We start from the raw sequence: 15,589 nt of genomic DNA, 5'->3' as shown, positions 1-15,589 counted from the left end.
ATTATGGTAATATACTGGTCACAATGATGTAGAAAGAGCTGGAGACACAGAGGAAAATTGAGTGAGTGAGTGAGTGAATTAATTTTTTTACCACAAATGTCAATTCAGTGTTTCAGCAGATATAATGGAACTGTGGTGGCACAATTGCTACATGTGTTCACAACTTTCCCTTTCCACAAATGTCCCATGTCTCCCTTTGCCAGTAGCTAGCCTGAACTGCATCTCAGAGTTTCTTTTGAGTAAACAAGATGCTGTTTAGTTCTGCCTCCGCGAGACGTTTGAAGGTCAATAATCACCATCTTGAAGCAACATGTGAAGAAGAGAACGACGTGGGGATAATGAGCATTTTTAAGTGGGAAAAAAAAATCGTAACCATCGGTCATTAGCAGGAAAAGCACTCAAATGCGTGGGAATTGAGGGAAGTCAGCAGGGATCATGGACCGGTTGTATGTGAATGCAACAGATGGTGAAAGGTAAGGGTGGCAAAATAAGCACTTTGACAGGGAAACTACGTTTGTCTGCATGAGTAGCACTTTTGTGTTATCAAAAAAGCCACTTCGACCCAAAACTGACTCCCTCCTCGTGCAGGAGGTCAAAGATCGAATATAGGACCGCTTCCAAATGTTTCCCTTTATAATTTATGCAAGTTCTCCACATCTTTGGGCATCGTTTGGGTTGGGTGGCGCAATCCAAAGCGACCTGGCAGACGTGGTCGTGTCAGCTGCTCTGGTTTCGATGGCACTGAGGTGCGATTGCTGCATGTAACGCTGGAGGCTTTTTTCCACACAGCAATGGCAGACTGAGTCAATGCGTGAGCTCCGTGCAACCTTGTGTAACCTCCTCAAAGCAGCTGAATTCGCCCAAGCTGCCCTCTCCAAACAACAAAGTCACGTGGAGTCGCTCCACTCGCAGTTCTCAGCACATAAAGTCCCTGTCTCTCAACATTTCTTCTGCTCAATGGTAGCCAGATAAAAAATAAGGCAACAGTGGCCCAATCACTGTGACACATCATTCTTAGTGCTATTAATACTCGCAGAAATAATATATTCAGTTGTGGATTCATAGGTATAGATACCCAAAGACCCACCTGGACTTACATGTTTTTATATAATCACATTCATTGTCTGGTGGTTTGGATGATCACAGGAACCACGCAAATCACAGCATCAGGCTCACTTTTTAAATGGCAACTTAAATGTGCTGCCTGTCAAGAAGAGAAGACCACAGGGGCCTTAAACCACCAAGCTCCTATAAGCTGAAGTTTCACCAAAGCGGGTCTGACAACAGATTTGTGGGATGACCATTTGACAGTTTCAATTACGTTGTCATGATTATTTCTGTCGGTCTGGGTCTTTTTTTTGTGTGTGTGCATGCGGATAAGCTGTCAGTCTTAGCGATCCATTTGTAGAGCCATCGTAGGTGTTAGCTAACAATATTGTTCATTTGTTCCTCACTTTTGCTCGAGGGTCTGGTGATAATACTGCTCTCAGGTAAAGCCCAGCTTATATCGATAACGGCAGTAAAAGCTGGCACCGTGAGAGGAGATGATGGCAAGAATGGGAAGATTTCCTTTCATTTCTTTGAGGTTACAGGTGCAAAAGAGTGCACTGATCCACTTATTAAACTGGCCATGATGCACTACAGCTCTATAGGCTGGACAATAAAAACCACACACGCTCATTGGCTCATTTTTTATTGCTAACATGCCATTTTCACACATTATGGGAAAGAAACAACTGCGAGAAACTTGCTGCTACCTGACAAGTAGAGAAGTTATTTTGATTAAGTCAAAACAACTCTTATTTGTGTGTGTGTTTGTGTGTGTGTGTGTGTGCGTGCGTGCGTGCGTGCGTGCACCAGCCTTTTAGCAGTACTGACATATCCCAACTATCCTCCTGTAGGCTGGCCTGGAGGTGGCTACTTGCATTAGTATCAAAGCAGGTGCATAAGCTAACTGACACAAGGAATCATTCTGAAACACACACACACACGTATACACACATACACATAAGTAGATGTCAGGACACAGTAAGTTTTACTCATGATCAAATGTGATTGTGATGTGATTTGTTTTCCAAAAGTCGTGATTAATCATCTACCGCTGCTGTTTGAATCGCTTCGCTTTGATGTACCTGCAGGTTGAATTTAAAGAGTTCTAAAGATTTGATTCACGCCTCTTCAGGGCCTCTGCCTCGGCCCACTGAACAGAATGGGACAAAACGTTTTAAAGCCCTGACACGTCAGAAGTTGGGGACGGATGAAGACACCGGGGCCGAGCAGTGATGAGTGTGTGTGTGTGTGTGTGTGTGTGTGTGTGTGTGTGTGTGTGTGGTGTGTGTGTGTGTGTGTGTGCGTGTGTTTTGAAGGACATAACAACAAGATGGAGGAACCAAAAGCAGAGACACACATGATTAAACAGAGGTTGCCAACAAGATAACAGGCTAACGCAAGGATGCTGTATTGTGCTATACTCAAGCTGTGAATGCAGTCTGTCACACTGAACACTGATGAAAGGGGGTAATTATGAACGCGGGGTGGGGTGTTTGTGTGTCAGTGTGTGTGCGCGTGTGTTTGTGTGTGGTGGTGGGGGGTGAACCACGACAGTTAAAGGAATGCACCCTGGTCATTTAGAGCTAATGTTTATATCGCTGGACCATTGAAAGTAATAAGAGCCCCTCACCCCCCAACCCCCAAGATACGGGAACAAGATGAATGAATTAATTAATTTCTTTATTCCAGACACAAAACACCACCTTTAAAATCAACTGTTTTGTCTCAACGGTTCAGCCAGAACATGTTACAATTACTTCCAACCATATATTTGACTCACAAAAAGAAAAAGTTGACTGAAAAAAGAGCAGGAAGCTAAAGACACGACCCAACCAATTTTCAGGGTGTTTATAGGGTTAAAGGGGGCTAAATAATAAAGGCATGTTTAAAATATAATGACTGACCAGTGGATAATGATGGAGAAAGTGATGCACTTGCTGTTGTAGCAAAAGCATCAACAATAAATATGGAATAATTTTTTATGCAAATAGTTTCTGCAACATTTGTTTATTTCAACACGATGAGTTACGACGCTGCAAAGTTCTGCGTCATCGGTGAGGTCTGCTGTCTGTTCAGTCTGTTCTAAAATGAATATCCTGGGCTTGAAAACATTAGACGGATCAAAACCAGCATTTTAAGATGCTAATTACATTGAATATGTGAACACTTTCTCATTTTCCAGTCATTGAAATCATTTACTGAACACAAAACATTGATCCTTTGAGGGAAAGAAAATGTGTCGCCACCGGAAATAACATGAAGGTTCAGGAGATGAAATGAGTAGAAAAAAAATGCAAGATTCATTTTATTCCAAGGTAGTGAAAAACTTTAAAATGTCCACTGCTGGAAACTCGGATGGAAGTTGCTATAACAACCCTCCAATTTCATGTAGGAATTGCACCTGCTCTGCTCTCAGATACTTGACCTGAAGGTACTTTTATCCAGGACATAAAAGAGTTGAAAAGCCATGTAGGGCATCTCCAGCCCCGACAGTACGACCAAGGAACGTGCAATGGTTGCTCCGATTTGCATCCATCGGCCCTTTGGTCAGTCATTCCGAGTGCAACAACCACAAAAAAAAATCCCTAAAACTGATGATATAAATAGAGGTGAAAACAGGCCGAGGAGACAGACAGAAATAAAAAAAAAATGGGGGGAAACTGAGGGAAAGGAGAAATTATTCATGTGTCCTAATTAGTCGACCTTGGTCAATGTGATGAAGGGCAACCCATCGACAGTGCAGAGCAGTGCCTGCAGGCAGTGAAGACACACACACACACGTACACACACACACACACAAACATGCACACACACACACAAAGAACCCTAATTAAAATTACAGATGTCAAAGCTCTACTCACAACAGCGAATCCCCCTCCACTGTCCTGTCATTCATCTGTCCATCTTTCCTTGCATCTGTCCCATTTTCCCACCCATCCGTCACCACAAGGACATTTTTGACTGGCGTGACAGTTAACGCTGTGCTGTTCAACCTGACACACTCCCTCCATCTTTCAGGCTGGCACACACATGAAACCATTCTCGTGTTGAGGAGCTGCAGGGACTGGAACCGTGATTCCAGACAGCTATTGATCCGCGCGCAGCTGTTAGGACAGTAATTAACTTCCTGTGGAACAAATACAAATATATCCTTCTCAGATCACCAGAAGTTCAGTTTTTATGAATAGTTATCCAAGAGGAGTGATGCTGCAGCAGTCAGTTGGAGTTTGACAATACTTATGGATCATATTTGCACAATTTATGTGCAAGCATTAAGTTATATGTCCCTACAGATGTTGACAAAAACATCTCTAGTGCCCTCTATCGGCAGACTAATGTAGAAATGATAAGCTCCTCCTACCCCATGATTTTATGTACAACTTAAAGCTTTTCAAAACTTAAAAGTTTTCCTACAATCAAATTCCTCCAAATGTTTTTTTTTCAATCAAGGTACAATTAAATGAAGGCTTTAAAGTGTTAATAATGCACTATTTGGTAGAACACCAGCTTCCCTGCCACCATTATGAAGCCTGAAGGCAACAAATGAGGAAACCAGTGCAACTGGTAGAGTTTTGCACCGCAACAAATGGTAATTTCTAATAGTTTCTAATATTTCCCTACTTCAAGCTGCATTACACAATGTAACTATTCCCCAAATTCCAGGTTGTGACCCATGAAATCATCACCCTTCTCATCACTTCACTCAATGACTTCGAGCACTGACCAACTTCCTGATACTCTGGCTGTATCTCCATTAAAGTAATGAAGCGAAGCAAGAGCGCACGTGTCCAACAATGCCTCTGGCCACTGCTCAGAATTTAAAAGAGTGTCCATCAGTCTGAGTGTCCAGCAGCACTGGCTCTACAGTAGTGCACTATGCTAGTTGTGGATAAGCATGCGTGTGTGTGTATCACAGGGGAGATAATGGAGTTTAATAGAGATAGGGGATGCACTCTCTTCCTCCCTGCTCCTGTATCTTTTACATCGTCTCTTTGCACAGACAAGCCTGGCAACATTTCAGCGACTGATGGACAGCATGTTATATTAATGCTCTGCCTCTGGCAGCAGCTGAAGGTGAAGCCGAGATGTTCCTGTAAGAGACGGCGGCTCGGAGTGATAAACCAGTAAGCACTTTTTTTTTAAATTCTCATCCAACTTCATGGGAAAAAAACTCATTCCAAAGTCGAATTTTAAAATGTATTAATTTCGCCTGGATGCTCCCTCATCCTTCCTGATATTCAGCTCCTAATCCACTTAGCTTTTTTTTTTAAGAAAAGGAAAAAGCACAGTTGTTGTTCAGCTTGTCAGGAATCATTCACCCCACCCACAACAAGAAGGATAATCTAAATTCTGAAAGGCGTATCTGATCGAAAAATGTCTGCCCTCCAGTGACAGTGTGGGGAGGGAATAAATTATGAAAGGGAAAGTCGGATACGATACAGTTCACGGAAGCGCTTACACAGAGCCTCCACTCACAAATGTGCTGTACACACGTGGGAAAGCTCCAACTGCACTTCACACACACACACATTTCCATGGCGATGTTTAAGAGGATGGTTTAAAAGAGAGGATTTACCTTCAGGATTTATCATATCTCTATAATAGTACAGACAGAGAGAGGTAAGAGGAGGTAACAAATAGCAAACTGTGAGTAGCACTGAGCTCCAAGTGGGGAGAGGGCATCTTTGGAGAGAGCCAGAGAAGCGAATTATAATTTCAAACAGACTATTTATCCTCTCTTCCACTCCCAGGTGTTCTAAAGCATCATCCCTCCCCTTCTTTCACCTCTACCCCTCGCTCGCCACCTCTCTGTGCTGCCGAGGTTTAAATCCAGATCCCTCTGTGCTGCAGAGAGGAGCCAGTGCTGCACCGGATCCTCCAACTCTACACTTTCGAGCAGAGATGGCAGCTCCACATGACCTAAAGGTAATGATCGCCTATTTGGATCACGTCTTCACCCGTAGAGATTCGTGACAAGCCAATTAGCATAACCCAATGTCGTTCTCGGAAGTCCTGGATTGTCGAAGCCACAGCTGGAGCCACTGATGCCTGCAGAGATGAGGACGGCTGTTTACATCCATATATTGTTTGTTGTGTGCCGCAATATTCACATATGGTGGCTAAAACATTAGTCAATGTGACAGAAGGGGGAAAGGGGGTGAGGAAGCAGACCTGCTCATTTCCACTGCATGTACATGGGTTAGGGTGAGGGTTAGGGTTAGGGTATGCGAGCACAGACCCCTGATCTGCCTGACCCACACTCCCGATGAGCACATCTTTAGCATCAACGCTGCCAAATGAGGCCGTTGACACTGCAACGATTGAGTGTGTGGCAGAGGTTCATGACCCGCATCACGATGTCTGTCACCCTAGAAAACAGCACTCGCATCCACGGAGAAACAGGCATGTGTTCCTAATTTCTAATTTAGTTGTTTCTTGCAGCAGAGCTCCATCTCTGTCTGTCAGAAACTCATCTTACTGTGGGGGGGAAAAAAGGGTCAGCCGGGGCCACGATAAGCATTTCACCGTGCTTTTCAAAGGCCCTTACATGAGCCATATATCCTTCTATATGAGCTGTTGAAGCGCCCTCAGCGAGGCAGACGTCCACATGTGTCCTTGGTTTAATGGCGGTGTAAGCCGAGAAAGTCTCGACAGGTTACGGCGTGCCCCCGACATAACATGGCTCTTTCATTTCGTACACCAACGAGTACGAGCTGGATGCGTCAAGGCAATCACCGTGGCGAGAGCGCGCCCCACGCCAACGACCCACGGACCTCCAGAAGGTGTCATTGAGCAGTAAATCACGACTCCTCCAGGACGTGACTCACAGGTTAGGAGGCCGTTTTCATTACCAGTCTATCGCTGGTAATAACTGTTGGCTTAAAATTCAATATAATATGATGCTAAAATGTCTGGGAGGCAATCTCACCTGTTTTATAACAATCAAATCCAAATATAAATCTTGCTGTTCAAAACTACTGCTAACAATATTAATTCAAATTTTTTATTTGACTGCAAATTTTATAATTCAGCCAGGCTCTCTCGTAGATGCAACCTCAGCACACACACATGTAAAACCTTGATAAGAATGATGTGATTAGCAAATGTTTTTAAATATTAAATTTAGGAAGCAGTACAAATACATAAAGAATAAGGGGCCAGAGAGACGTCAGCTGTCCTTTGAATCTAGTAAATGGAAAACATAAAGTGGACGCAGGCCAATGAAGAGCATCAAAGGATAAAGGACTACATGTGATAAAAGGTTTGTGTGAATTGCCCACTGTATAAAAGTGGAATTTCAGAGAACGCTGATGAAAGGCAGCGTCAGCATCTGAGATGCATTTGGACTCTCCAGGTCTGGCTTGGACTTAAATTAAAGTAGAGGCTCCTACGAATGGCTGTGCCCTCTGAAGGTCTAGTGAATACACTCTCTCCTTTAATCTGAGGGAATAAAGAAAGGTTTCTCTGTATTTTCTGTCAATCTATGCTATTATTAGCATTGGTGTTGGTGGCTACATTTCAAGCAAAAAAATAGAGCTCATTTTGATTATGTCTCGGTCGTCAGTATTTACTATTTAAAATATTGTTAGTTGACATAGGGAAAAATTTCCCCTGTTTCTGTAAGAAATCAGCCTGACAAAATGAAACATTCAGCTAATAATCTCATCAATGATAAATGCTCCATTACGGGACATCTAATGAAAGGTTTCCAACCCTAACGCTTTTGCTGGAAGAAAAATCGGAAACTTCACAGTTGTCACGGCGATGAATCCCCTCGTGGAACATAAATCTCTACAACAAATTTGAGCCCGACCCAGTTTCTAAGATAATTCACTTTGATGTGTAACATGGAGTGATAGATAAGTGCCACTGCAGTCAGATTAAAGCGCCTATTAATATATTTAAAGACAGTAGCGCACGAACGAATGGCAGGTTCTGTGTGTGTGGATCCTGCAAGGACTTTTTTAATTGCTGTGCGGCGGCGGGCGGAAATGTAACATGCCCATGTTCATTTGGAGGAAAGCAGGAGACAACTGTCTCTCTCTCCTGGGCCGCGGGTGTCCCATGGGCTCCTGCCATCTTTAATTTCCCACCCATTACAGATCTGCACGTGCGTGGCAACGCACAAATTCACATCTAAACAGCTGATTAAAAGTTTTGATTTCAAACAGGAAGCGGGTGCCAAACGCTGCAGACCCCCCCACCCCCCCACCCCCACCGCCTTAGAATTGGTTCAGTCTAAGAACAAAAGCAATGGGATGATGCCTTTGTACTTCCCTTTTGTCCCACAGTGCGGGGAATGAAGAATCACGACGTGGAAACGCTTGATGACGAGCTGACTAAGCGCATTTTTGCCATCGTTGCGCCTTTGTGGTCGCCATTTGTCCTCCTCCTGTGATATGCATGAGTTACACCGTCTTGAGCTCTCAGTTTCATTAGCAGCCGGGGTGCATCATTAGCGAGCAACGCCGCTGCCAGCTAACTGCCTCCATATAATCATGAACGCCACTGAATGACAACACAGCAGAGTCATGGGCCAAGAGATGACCAATCGATGCACAATGCAGGAGAACCGTTAGCACTGTCAGTCCAGCGTTATTCAGGATCAGGCTGAACTTCAACCAGAAGCTCATTATCGCAACACGAGAGACTTGAGAGCAGCACCTGCTGGGATGGAGCTCTTAGATTGGACATTATGTCTGTGGCAGGAAGTTCAGGACAGGAATAGGCTCAAGAAATCTGCACCAGGGTGACTGGTTAATGGAAATCTTGTTAGGGTCGTTTTATCAGCCTGTAATGTCAGAAAAGATCCTATTATTATTATATATTTTTGCATTACCAACTTACTAGATAAACCCTTAGGATTCCTGACATACCTCCGGTGTTTTGCATATATATACAAGATATATATATATATATATATACACATCTTAGCATGTTTATATGTTAGTATTTAGCAGAATGAAGCATGATCACATCTCTGCAGCATCAGATTGAAATTGATGAAAATATATTTAAAGGAGAGGTCTGAACATGTGTTTGTCCTTGTGATCCGTCCAGGCTGTATTCCTGCCTCTTACCTGGTGGCTGGCATCCCCACCACGTGCTGCAGTTAACAGCAAATGGATGGATGGAAGCATGGATGGCGGACGGAGATTCCATTTATCGCCCTCATCTTAAACGGCCATTACACTATTCGAATGCGTATTTTAACAATGTAAACAATGCTGTACATGCCTACGACCTTCCCTGACTTTCTACACCCTTCACTCCTGCTGTCTCTCCCGGGAATCTGCGTTTGTCACAAATGACCCCACTCCCCCGTCGTCCCACAATCTCGGGTCTCCTGCTACTCAGCCCTGGATGAGCGGCAAGGGTTGCGCCGCGACCTCTGTCTTTGCACGAGACCGCCAATCTGCAACAGCAGGGAGTGGACACTGTGCCGAATCTGCCCGCAAGTTAGCACTATGAGTTGGGAGATGTGTTAGCCAGGGATTTGCATAAATTAGAGAGGCCAGACATATTTAAAGGTGTCAGTTCTGAATTTAAACACATACGAGAGCCACCTTCCCATTTTATTTTATTTTTTTGCATCCGAGAATCATGATAGATGTCACTTATTCCTCTGTTACTCTGAACAAACAGGAAGTCAGAGAAGCTCTGGTGTTCTCGTTTCCCGTCATCGAGACATCTGGAGGAATAAAACCAGAGAGCTTTGTTACCAAGATAATATTTTCTGCAGACTCATCTGAGCCAGGCTGCGAGACACTGCTGATGGTGCCGGGGAAGAGAGCTGGAGATGACTCCTGGTCGCTCAGGGTTGGAGCTGAGGCGGCTTAAGTGGGTGGCAGCGTGCTGACAGCTGAACGACAGCTGAGAGGAAGCAGTTTTACAAACGCGACAGCTCGCAAGTGGCTGGCTGCAGAAGAAAGGGGAGAGAGAGAAACATGTAAGGCAGAGGTTCCATTTGACCATCCAGAGCAAACTGAAATAAACCAAAGTACGGGCGCTTCCAAACATTAGACTTGGGTCTGTTCCGAGCTTAAAAATTTGGAAGCAGGGAGACGTTAGAAGAAAGAGTAAATAGGATGGCGTTAACAAGCCATCAACTCTGGATGTATAATTGTTGCAGAAAATAAGTGTCAATGATCCTCTCAGTAACCTTCCCAAAATGTCAAACCGTTCTGGAAAATGGCAACCTTAATTGCACGCATTCCTCGGTTTAAAAAGTAAAATTTCCAAATATGGAAAAGAAGAGGCCAGTTTAGAGCCCTTGATGGGTTCCCATTACATATAGACGAGTTAGTGTCAAAATTTATGATGACAAATAAATATTATCCTCACACCAGTGGTGCTCTAGCTCATTCCAAGACAGTTTTCACCTCTTCATCTCAAGTATCAACACATCTGTCTGGTCTACTGTCAACACACAGCAGCTTTGATTCTTCAAATGATATTTTAAAGCAGGCAACTCATATATAAACAAATATGAGAAAATTGGGAGGGATGCTGTGACGCTGTGAAAATGGTCCCGGAGAAAATTGATGACAAGAACGAGAGGGGGATGTAAAGGAGGATGAAGTCATACAGTCGTCTCGTTTAGGTGTTGCAGGAGCTGCAGATTACAGGATTAATGGCACGAGAGCGACGCCTGGTGGAGATTTATATTAGTCTCATGAGGAGTAGCTGGACTCATATACAGGAAAGTTCAGATGAATAATATTCTGATGCTCTTTATGAAACATTTTAGCTATGCAATAAAATTGAATCACAATGTTAATAAAATCAAGATGATTATTGCATTTTGACATCTGATTTTGGCTTTCTTTTTTTTTAAATGACCTGTATCTAATCTAATTTAGAGTCTAAATAATCTTCAGTGAAAATGGTAACAGTTGTTTTTTTTCACACAAGCTATAAACCATGCTTAAATCCAACTCCAAACATTCCTCACTGTTGATGGTGAATGTACCAGATGCTGCACCCTTTGCTTGCTGAACCCATCTACTCGGACTGATGATTGAATGAGCGGATATTCATAGATTTTCTTCAGTGAACATTTAAGACATCTACAGAAAATCTCTTACAACATAAAACTTGGAATCATTCACTGCTGCTCACCTGTTTCCCTTCCATTGCTCCTCCTCAGACCCCTGAGATCAAAAACATCCTCCCTCAGCCTGGTGGATCACAGCTCCGTCGCTCATAGTAACAATCTCAGAGAAAATCGCACTGCTAGCATCTGTCAGCAATTTCTCAAATTAAAAAAACAACAAATGACCAATAAATCATTGCTGCTATTTGTGCAATAATGAAATATTTGCATCAGCACTATGCTACTATGATTCTCTCACAATTTGTCCTGCCTCTCTCTTTTTTGAACGTGTTTAAATCGTGTCCCTATTAACCATTTTTGTTCTCTTAAGTTCCCTGCACTCACTGGCAATTTTCCAGCTCCGTCCTTATCCTTTTCTTCCTGTGTGGCAGGGTGTCATGCTCTCAGTCGGCTCATAATAATCCTCTTCATTGCTGCCCTGTGTTTTCCTTGACATCTGCATATTTATTTGGACAGTTTCAGTGCCTGCAGACTGTCTTTTAACTTCCTCTGCTAACTCCTAAAAGCTGACTACATTTTTCTTCAGGTATGTGTCTCTCCTTCCTCTCTTTGCCTTTCTTCTTACTTGACTTAAGACCATTGGCAGTCCTGCTCTCTGTCTTGATTTTATTCTTCTCCTGACACTGGGTGAGCGTCTTCAAGAATGTGATCGAGGCACTTGTCAGCATGTGAACATTTATCCACATGTGTCTGCACACTGGAAAAAGGCCTTTAGATACCCTTCTTGGTCCAAGCCTGATAAAGAACTCTGGTGTGCAGAGTCAAGTGTCTGCAAACAAACTGGGAGCAGTCAAAAAGTCTGAGAGATTACTGTCCAAGACTACAACACAGATGCATCTTCTGTGCATTCTGCAGGCTCCCACAATAGAAATCTGTTGCCAATGAAATTAAAATGTTGATGTGACGGAGCATCAGTCCTTTGCAATGCATCAGCCCAAAAACATGGTAAACGTTTTAAATGAATAAGAGAAGTAGATAACAGCCTTCTTAAAGTTTCTGCTTATAATATGTGACTCTGACTACACCGTAATGGATGTATATTTTTCTTTAACATGATCACGACAATCTGGATTATCCGGTAATTTTAGAATCAAGTGATTGAGTTTGAACTACGCCTATTTTATACTTTAAGGATACCATGCCCCTATGTGCAGACGCCGAACTACTTCATGCGGGTTTCTCTTCTTCTTTAGTGCACAATTTGGCAAATATCGGCGAAATACCGCCCCCAACTGGAAAGAAAAAATAAACGTGCCGCTTCTTCTTCGTCTAGTTATTTAAATAATTTATTTTTATATACCGCCACCTGTCGGTGGAAAGTATATTTATTGCGGAATCGTTGATTTGTGCAAGGTACACGTGTGTCAGTTGTTCATGTGGTAGTGTCCACGACTACACAAGATATCTTATGGAAAACAATTTAGATATAACGTGAAATAAAATGCGGCAAAAATAAACGACGATATCGGTTTCGGAATCGTATTGTTTTGGTAAAATCTAGCTGACTAACAGTCAGCCAATCAGAATGCAGTAGGCGGGGAAAAGGCGTCACACTGTTAAGCGATGGCAGCTAATATAACTAGCTTAGCTTTGTTTTTAAGTAAAAGAATGGTTTAGTGGGTTTGTGTGTCGAGTTCGTGTGAACCGCAAAGCAATATTGAAAAACCATATGAAACGAATCCAGGATGTGCTCTGTCCTCGGATGTTATTCAAACCGCGTTCCGCGGTTCAAGCTACCGGAAGACCCAGACATGAGATTGGAGTGGGTTCAGTTCCTCGCTATGGTCAATAAACAGTGTTTTAAAGAATCTACCTGGAGAGACATTTCAATCTGTTGCGACCACTTTGAAAGGGACTGCTTTGAAAACCCAAACCATTCGCCACCAACGTTAAAGCCAGGTGCAGTTCCATCACTGTGTTTGCATTCCGAAGAATCTGAGCCAAGTGATAAGGAAAACCATGAGGTGATTTAAAATAGCAACAAAAGATATATATTGTGATGTTTAAGAGGCACCTTGCAAGTGATTATACGTGCATGCAACATCTGCTTTTTGTTTTAACAATCTCCCAACGTGATATCAGGGTAGATACGTTAATGATAATCGAAGATGAGCTTATTGATTAGCTATTATATTCTTCGTCTAGATCTATGCTATGCTGCTTTGGTTTTGTAGCTGCATAGACTTTTTTATTTTTTTATTTTTACCTGCTTTGTGTAGTTGTCTGTGGAAACCAAAGGTGGATTTCAGCAGCCTGGTTCCTGCAATTCACATTCAGAAGGTAAAGGAATGATATTGTTGAGCAGTTGGACTGAAGAAAAGCTTTTTATATTCTATGAACTTGATTTGCAGGCGCCTGTGGAATCCCTGTCCCAAGCGATGGGCCAACTACAACTTTAGCAGTTTCACCTGCACATCAGAAATACATGCATTTTGATTTGATCACAAAGAAGTAAGTCTTGCATTAAAAAATAAATTAATTCGATTGATTTCTGTCCCTACATTTTGACATCAAGATGGGGGTTTTATTATTCCGTTGCAACTGTTTTTAGGGCTGCGCTTGTGAAGACAAAAGGGAAGTTTGTTGTTAATGAGAAATGCCTCCTGCAGTTGTTTGGTTCCAAGTGCCCTTTATGTGGCTCTAACCTAAAGATAGAGAGGTCCACCAAAGGGACGCTCGTCACCGTGACCCGGCAGTGTCTCCAATGTAAGTACAGGAAGAAGTGGGAAAGTCAAGCCAGTCTCAAAAGGCCACCAACGGAGGATCAGTACCTGACTGTAGGCATAAGTCCACAGCTCCAACAGGTGTGCTTGTTTCCTTCAGCAACTTCTTATAACACATTTCTTTTTACAAGACACTAAAGATACAGTATCATTTAGAAAGTGCACAGTAGCCTTTGTGCCAATGCTAACTGCAATGTGACACCTTTAAAAAAAAAAAAAAAAAACATTTTTAATTAACATTATTAATTAATGGTTCTTTATCACAGGCAGCAGCCAGTATAAACACCCACACTGTGGTACCTGAAGTCCCACAGACTGTTGCTGTTACCGAAGAGAGGGATCATACAGACGACTCTGAGAGATTAAGTGAAAAGTTTGACATTTCAGATAAACACCTGTCGCTGGACGATGAGATTCTTGAGGCTGGAACGCTTCTTGAAAGTGAAGGAGATGAGAATGACAGTCCTCTCTCAGACCCTGCACGGCAACAGCTTTGCACAGACTGTGGAATGTTTTTCAGCCAGCAGCACCCTCACATGTGCTTGCACAAACTCAAACCGCATTCTTGCAATTTTTGCGGCAGGAGATTTGTTGATCTGATGTCTCTGAATTCTCACAGCAGGATGCACAACACAAACTATGAGCACCGCCACATTTTCATCAAAACAAAGCCCGACCGACCCAGACTGAAACAGGCTCAAATCACTAAAGAGAAGTTATATCGTTGTCCCAACTGTTTCGAGACATCTGCCTCTAAAATTAAGTGCAGCATCCATGCGTACAGTCACAAAGGCATCCCAAAATTCAAATGCAATACCTGCGGGATGCAATTCCCATTTAAACATAGTCTTAAAGTACACTCCATTGTGCACACAGGGGAGAAGCCTTTCGCATGTTCAGTGTGTCAACGTCGCTTCACCCTAGCATGTAACCTGAAAACCCACATGCGCCTGCACACAGGCGAGCGGCCTTATAAATGTCAGCATTGCGACCAGTGTTTCAACCAAAATATCAGCTTAAAGTTACACCTCCAACGTTACCACACAGGCAGCGCTGCACAGAGACAGGAGAAGAATAATGTCAAGACCGACACTCTTGTGAAAAAGAGCACGAAAGCCAAAGACTCTGTGCAGAGGGGGAAGAGAGGAAGCCCACAAACTGGTAGCTCCAAAGGAGGACAAAAGAAAAATGCTGATGACTAAAGGCAATGCTGTTGTTTTTAAATGCTTTTGGTGATTGGGTTTAGGTCTGTTGTCTGTTCTGCTGCCTGTTTGAGTTTTGCTTATCAGTCCGTAAGCCCTCACAAGCATACTCGGGTCCAGATATCATCAATGGATTCATGTTTTTTTCAGTCATGTTCACCCAGGTCTAATGTATTTTTTTTTAGACTAACTATGCCTTTAAGTGCCTTCCATGTCTTGATTTCCCACACTGGCTGCTAAGGACAATCTCTATGATTGTGTTCTGTTACAAAATTAAAGTTTAGGAATATTGGTGTTTGTCTTTTTTTTTTCCATAAAGCATATGTACACTTTTCACAACACTATGTTTGCAACATTTTTAGCTACATTTGGGGAAATTCTTACTTTTTCTGGCAGCACAAGGGTCTCATTGGCGGGACGACAGGGCACTATCTTTTTTTTTATGCTTCAGGCATCATGAAATTCATGTTTGTGATATTTCTTTTACAATGGTCGAT

General features: G+C 42.8%; 1 protein-coding gene and 2 long non-coding RNA genes across 4 annotated transcripts; 2 read left to right on the top strand and 1 right to left on the bottom strand.

Moving 5' to 3' along the window:
• The first annotated feature begins 5,279 nt into the window (after nucleotides 1-5,279).
• On the top strand, nucleotides 5,280-10,859 carry LOC130538577 (uncharacterized). The gene is made up of 2 exons (XR_008953915.1): nucleotides 5,280-6,880; nucleotides 9,112-10,859. It is a non-coding gene; the product is annotated as an uncharacterized LOC130538577 (long non-coding RNA).
• Nucleotides 9,614-14,405, bottom strand: LOC130538576 (uncharacterized). 2 transcript variants are annotated; one of them, XR_008953914.1, is made up of 3 exons: nucleotides 14,286-14,405; nucleotides 13,374-13,427; nucleotides 9,614-9,970 (listed from the first exon to the last, which is right to left on the bottom strand). It is a non-coding gene; the product is annotated as an uncharacterized LOC130538576 (long non-coding RNA). The 2 variants fall into 2 exon arrangements; XR_008953913.1 differs by lacking the exons at nucleotides 13,374-13,427; nucleotides 14,286-14,405 and adding an exon at nucleotides 11,173-12,526.
• Nucleotides 12,710-15,383, top strand: LOC130538574 (zinc finger protein 177-like). The gene is made up of 5 exons (XM_057056303.1): nucleotides 12,710-13,131; nucleotides 13,387-13,447; nucleotides 13,519-13,618; nucleotides 13,719-13,971; nucleotides 14,157-15,383. The coding sequence occupies exons 1-5, from the start codon at nucleotides 12,853-12,855 to the stop codon at nucleotides 15,090-15,092; spliced, it is 1,629 nt and encodes a 542-aa protein (XP_056912283.1). The 5' UTR covers nucleotides 12,710-12,852; the 3' UTR covers nucleotides 15,093-15,383.
• Nucleotides 15,384-15,589: the final 206 nt, after the last annotated feature.

Source organism: Takifugu flavidus, chromosome 15 (assembly GCF_003711565.1).
Source record: "Takifugu flavidus isolate HTHZ2018 chromosome 15, ASM371156v2, whole genome shotgun sequence".
NCBI classification, from domain to species: domain Eukaryota; kingdom Metazoa; phylum Chordata; class Actinopteri; order Tetraodontiformes; family Tetraodontidae; genus Takifugu; species Takifugu flavidus.
Note: the sequence above shows the minus strand (reverse complement) of the source record. Positions and strands in the feature narration are given on the sequence as shown.

Bases quoted from the DNA above. Each gene is read 5' to 3' on its own strand.
- LOC130538574 (XM_057056303.1), top strand. From the start codon at position 12,853: ATGTGCTCTGTCCTCGGATGTTATTCAAACCGCGTTCCGCGGTTCAAG. The intron at 13,132-13,386 runs GTGATTTAAAAT...TGCTTTGTGTAG, and splicing joins GTGATAAGGAAAACCATGAG to TTGTCTGTGGAAACCAAAGG. The intron at 13,619-13,718 runs GTAAGTCTTGCA...AACTGTTTTTAG, and splicing joins TTTGATTTGATCACAAAGAA to GGCTGCGCTTGTGAAGACAA.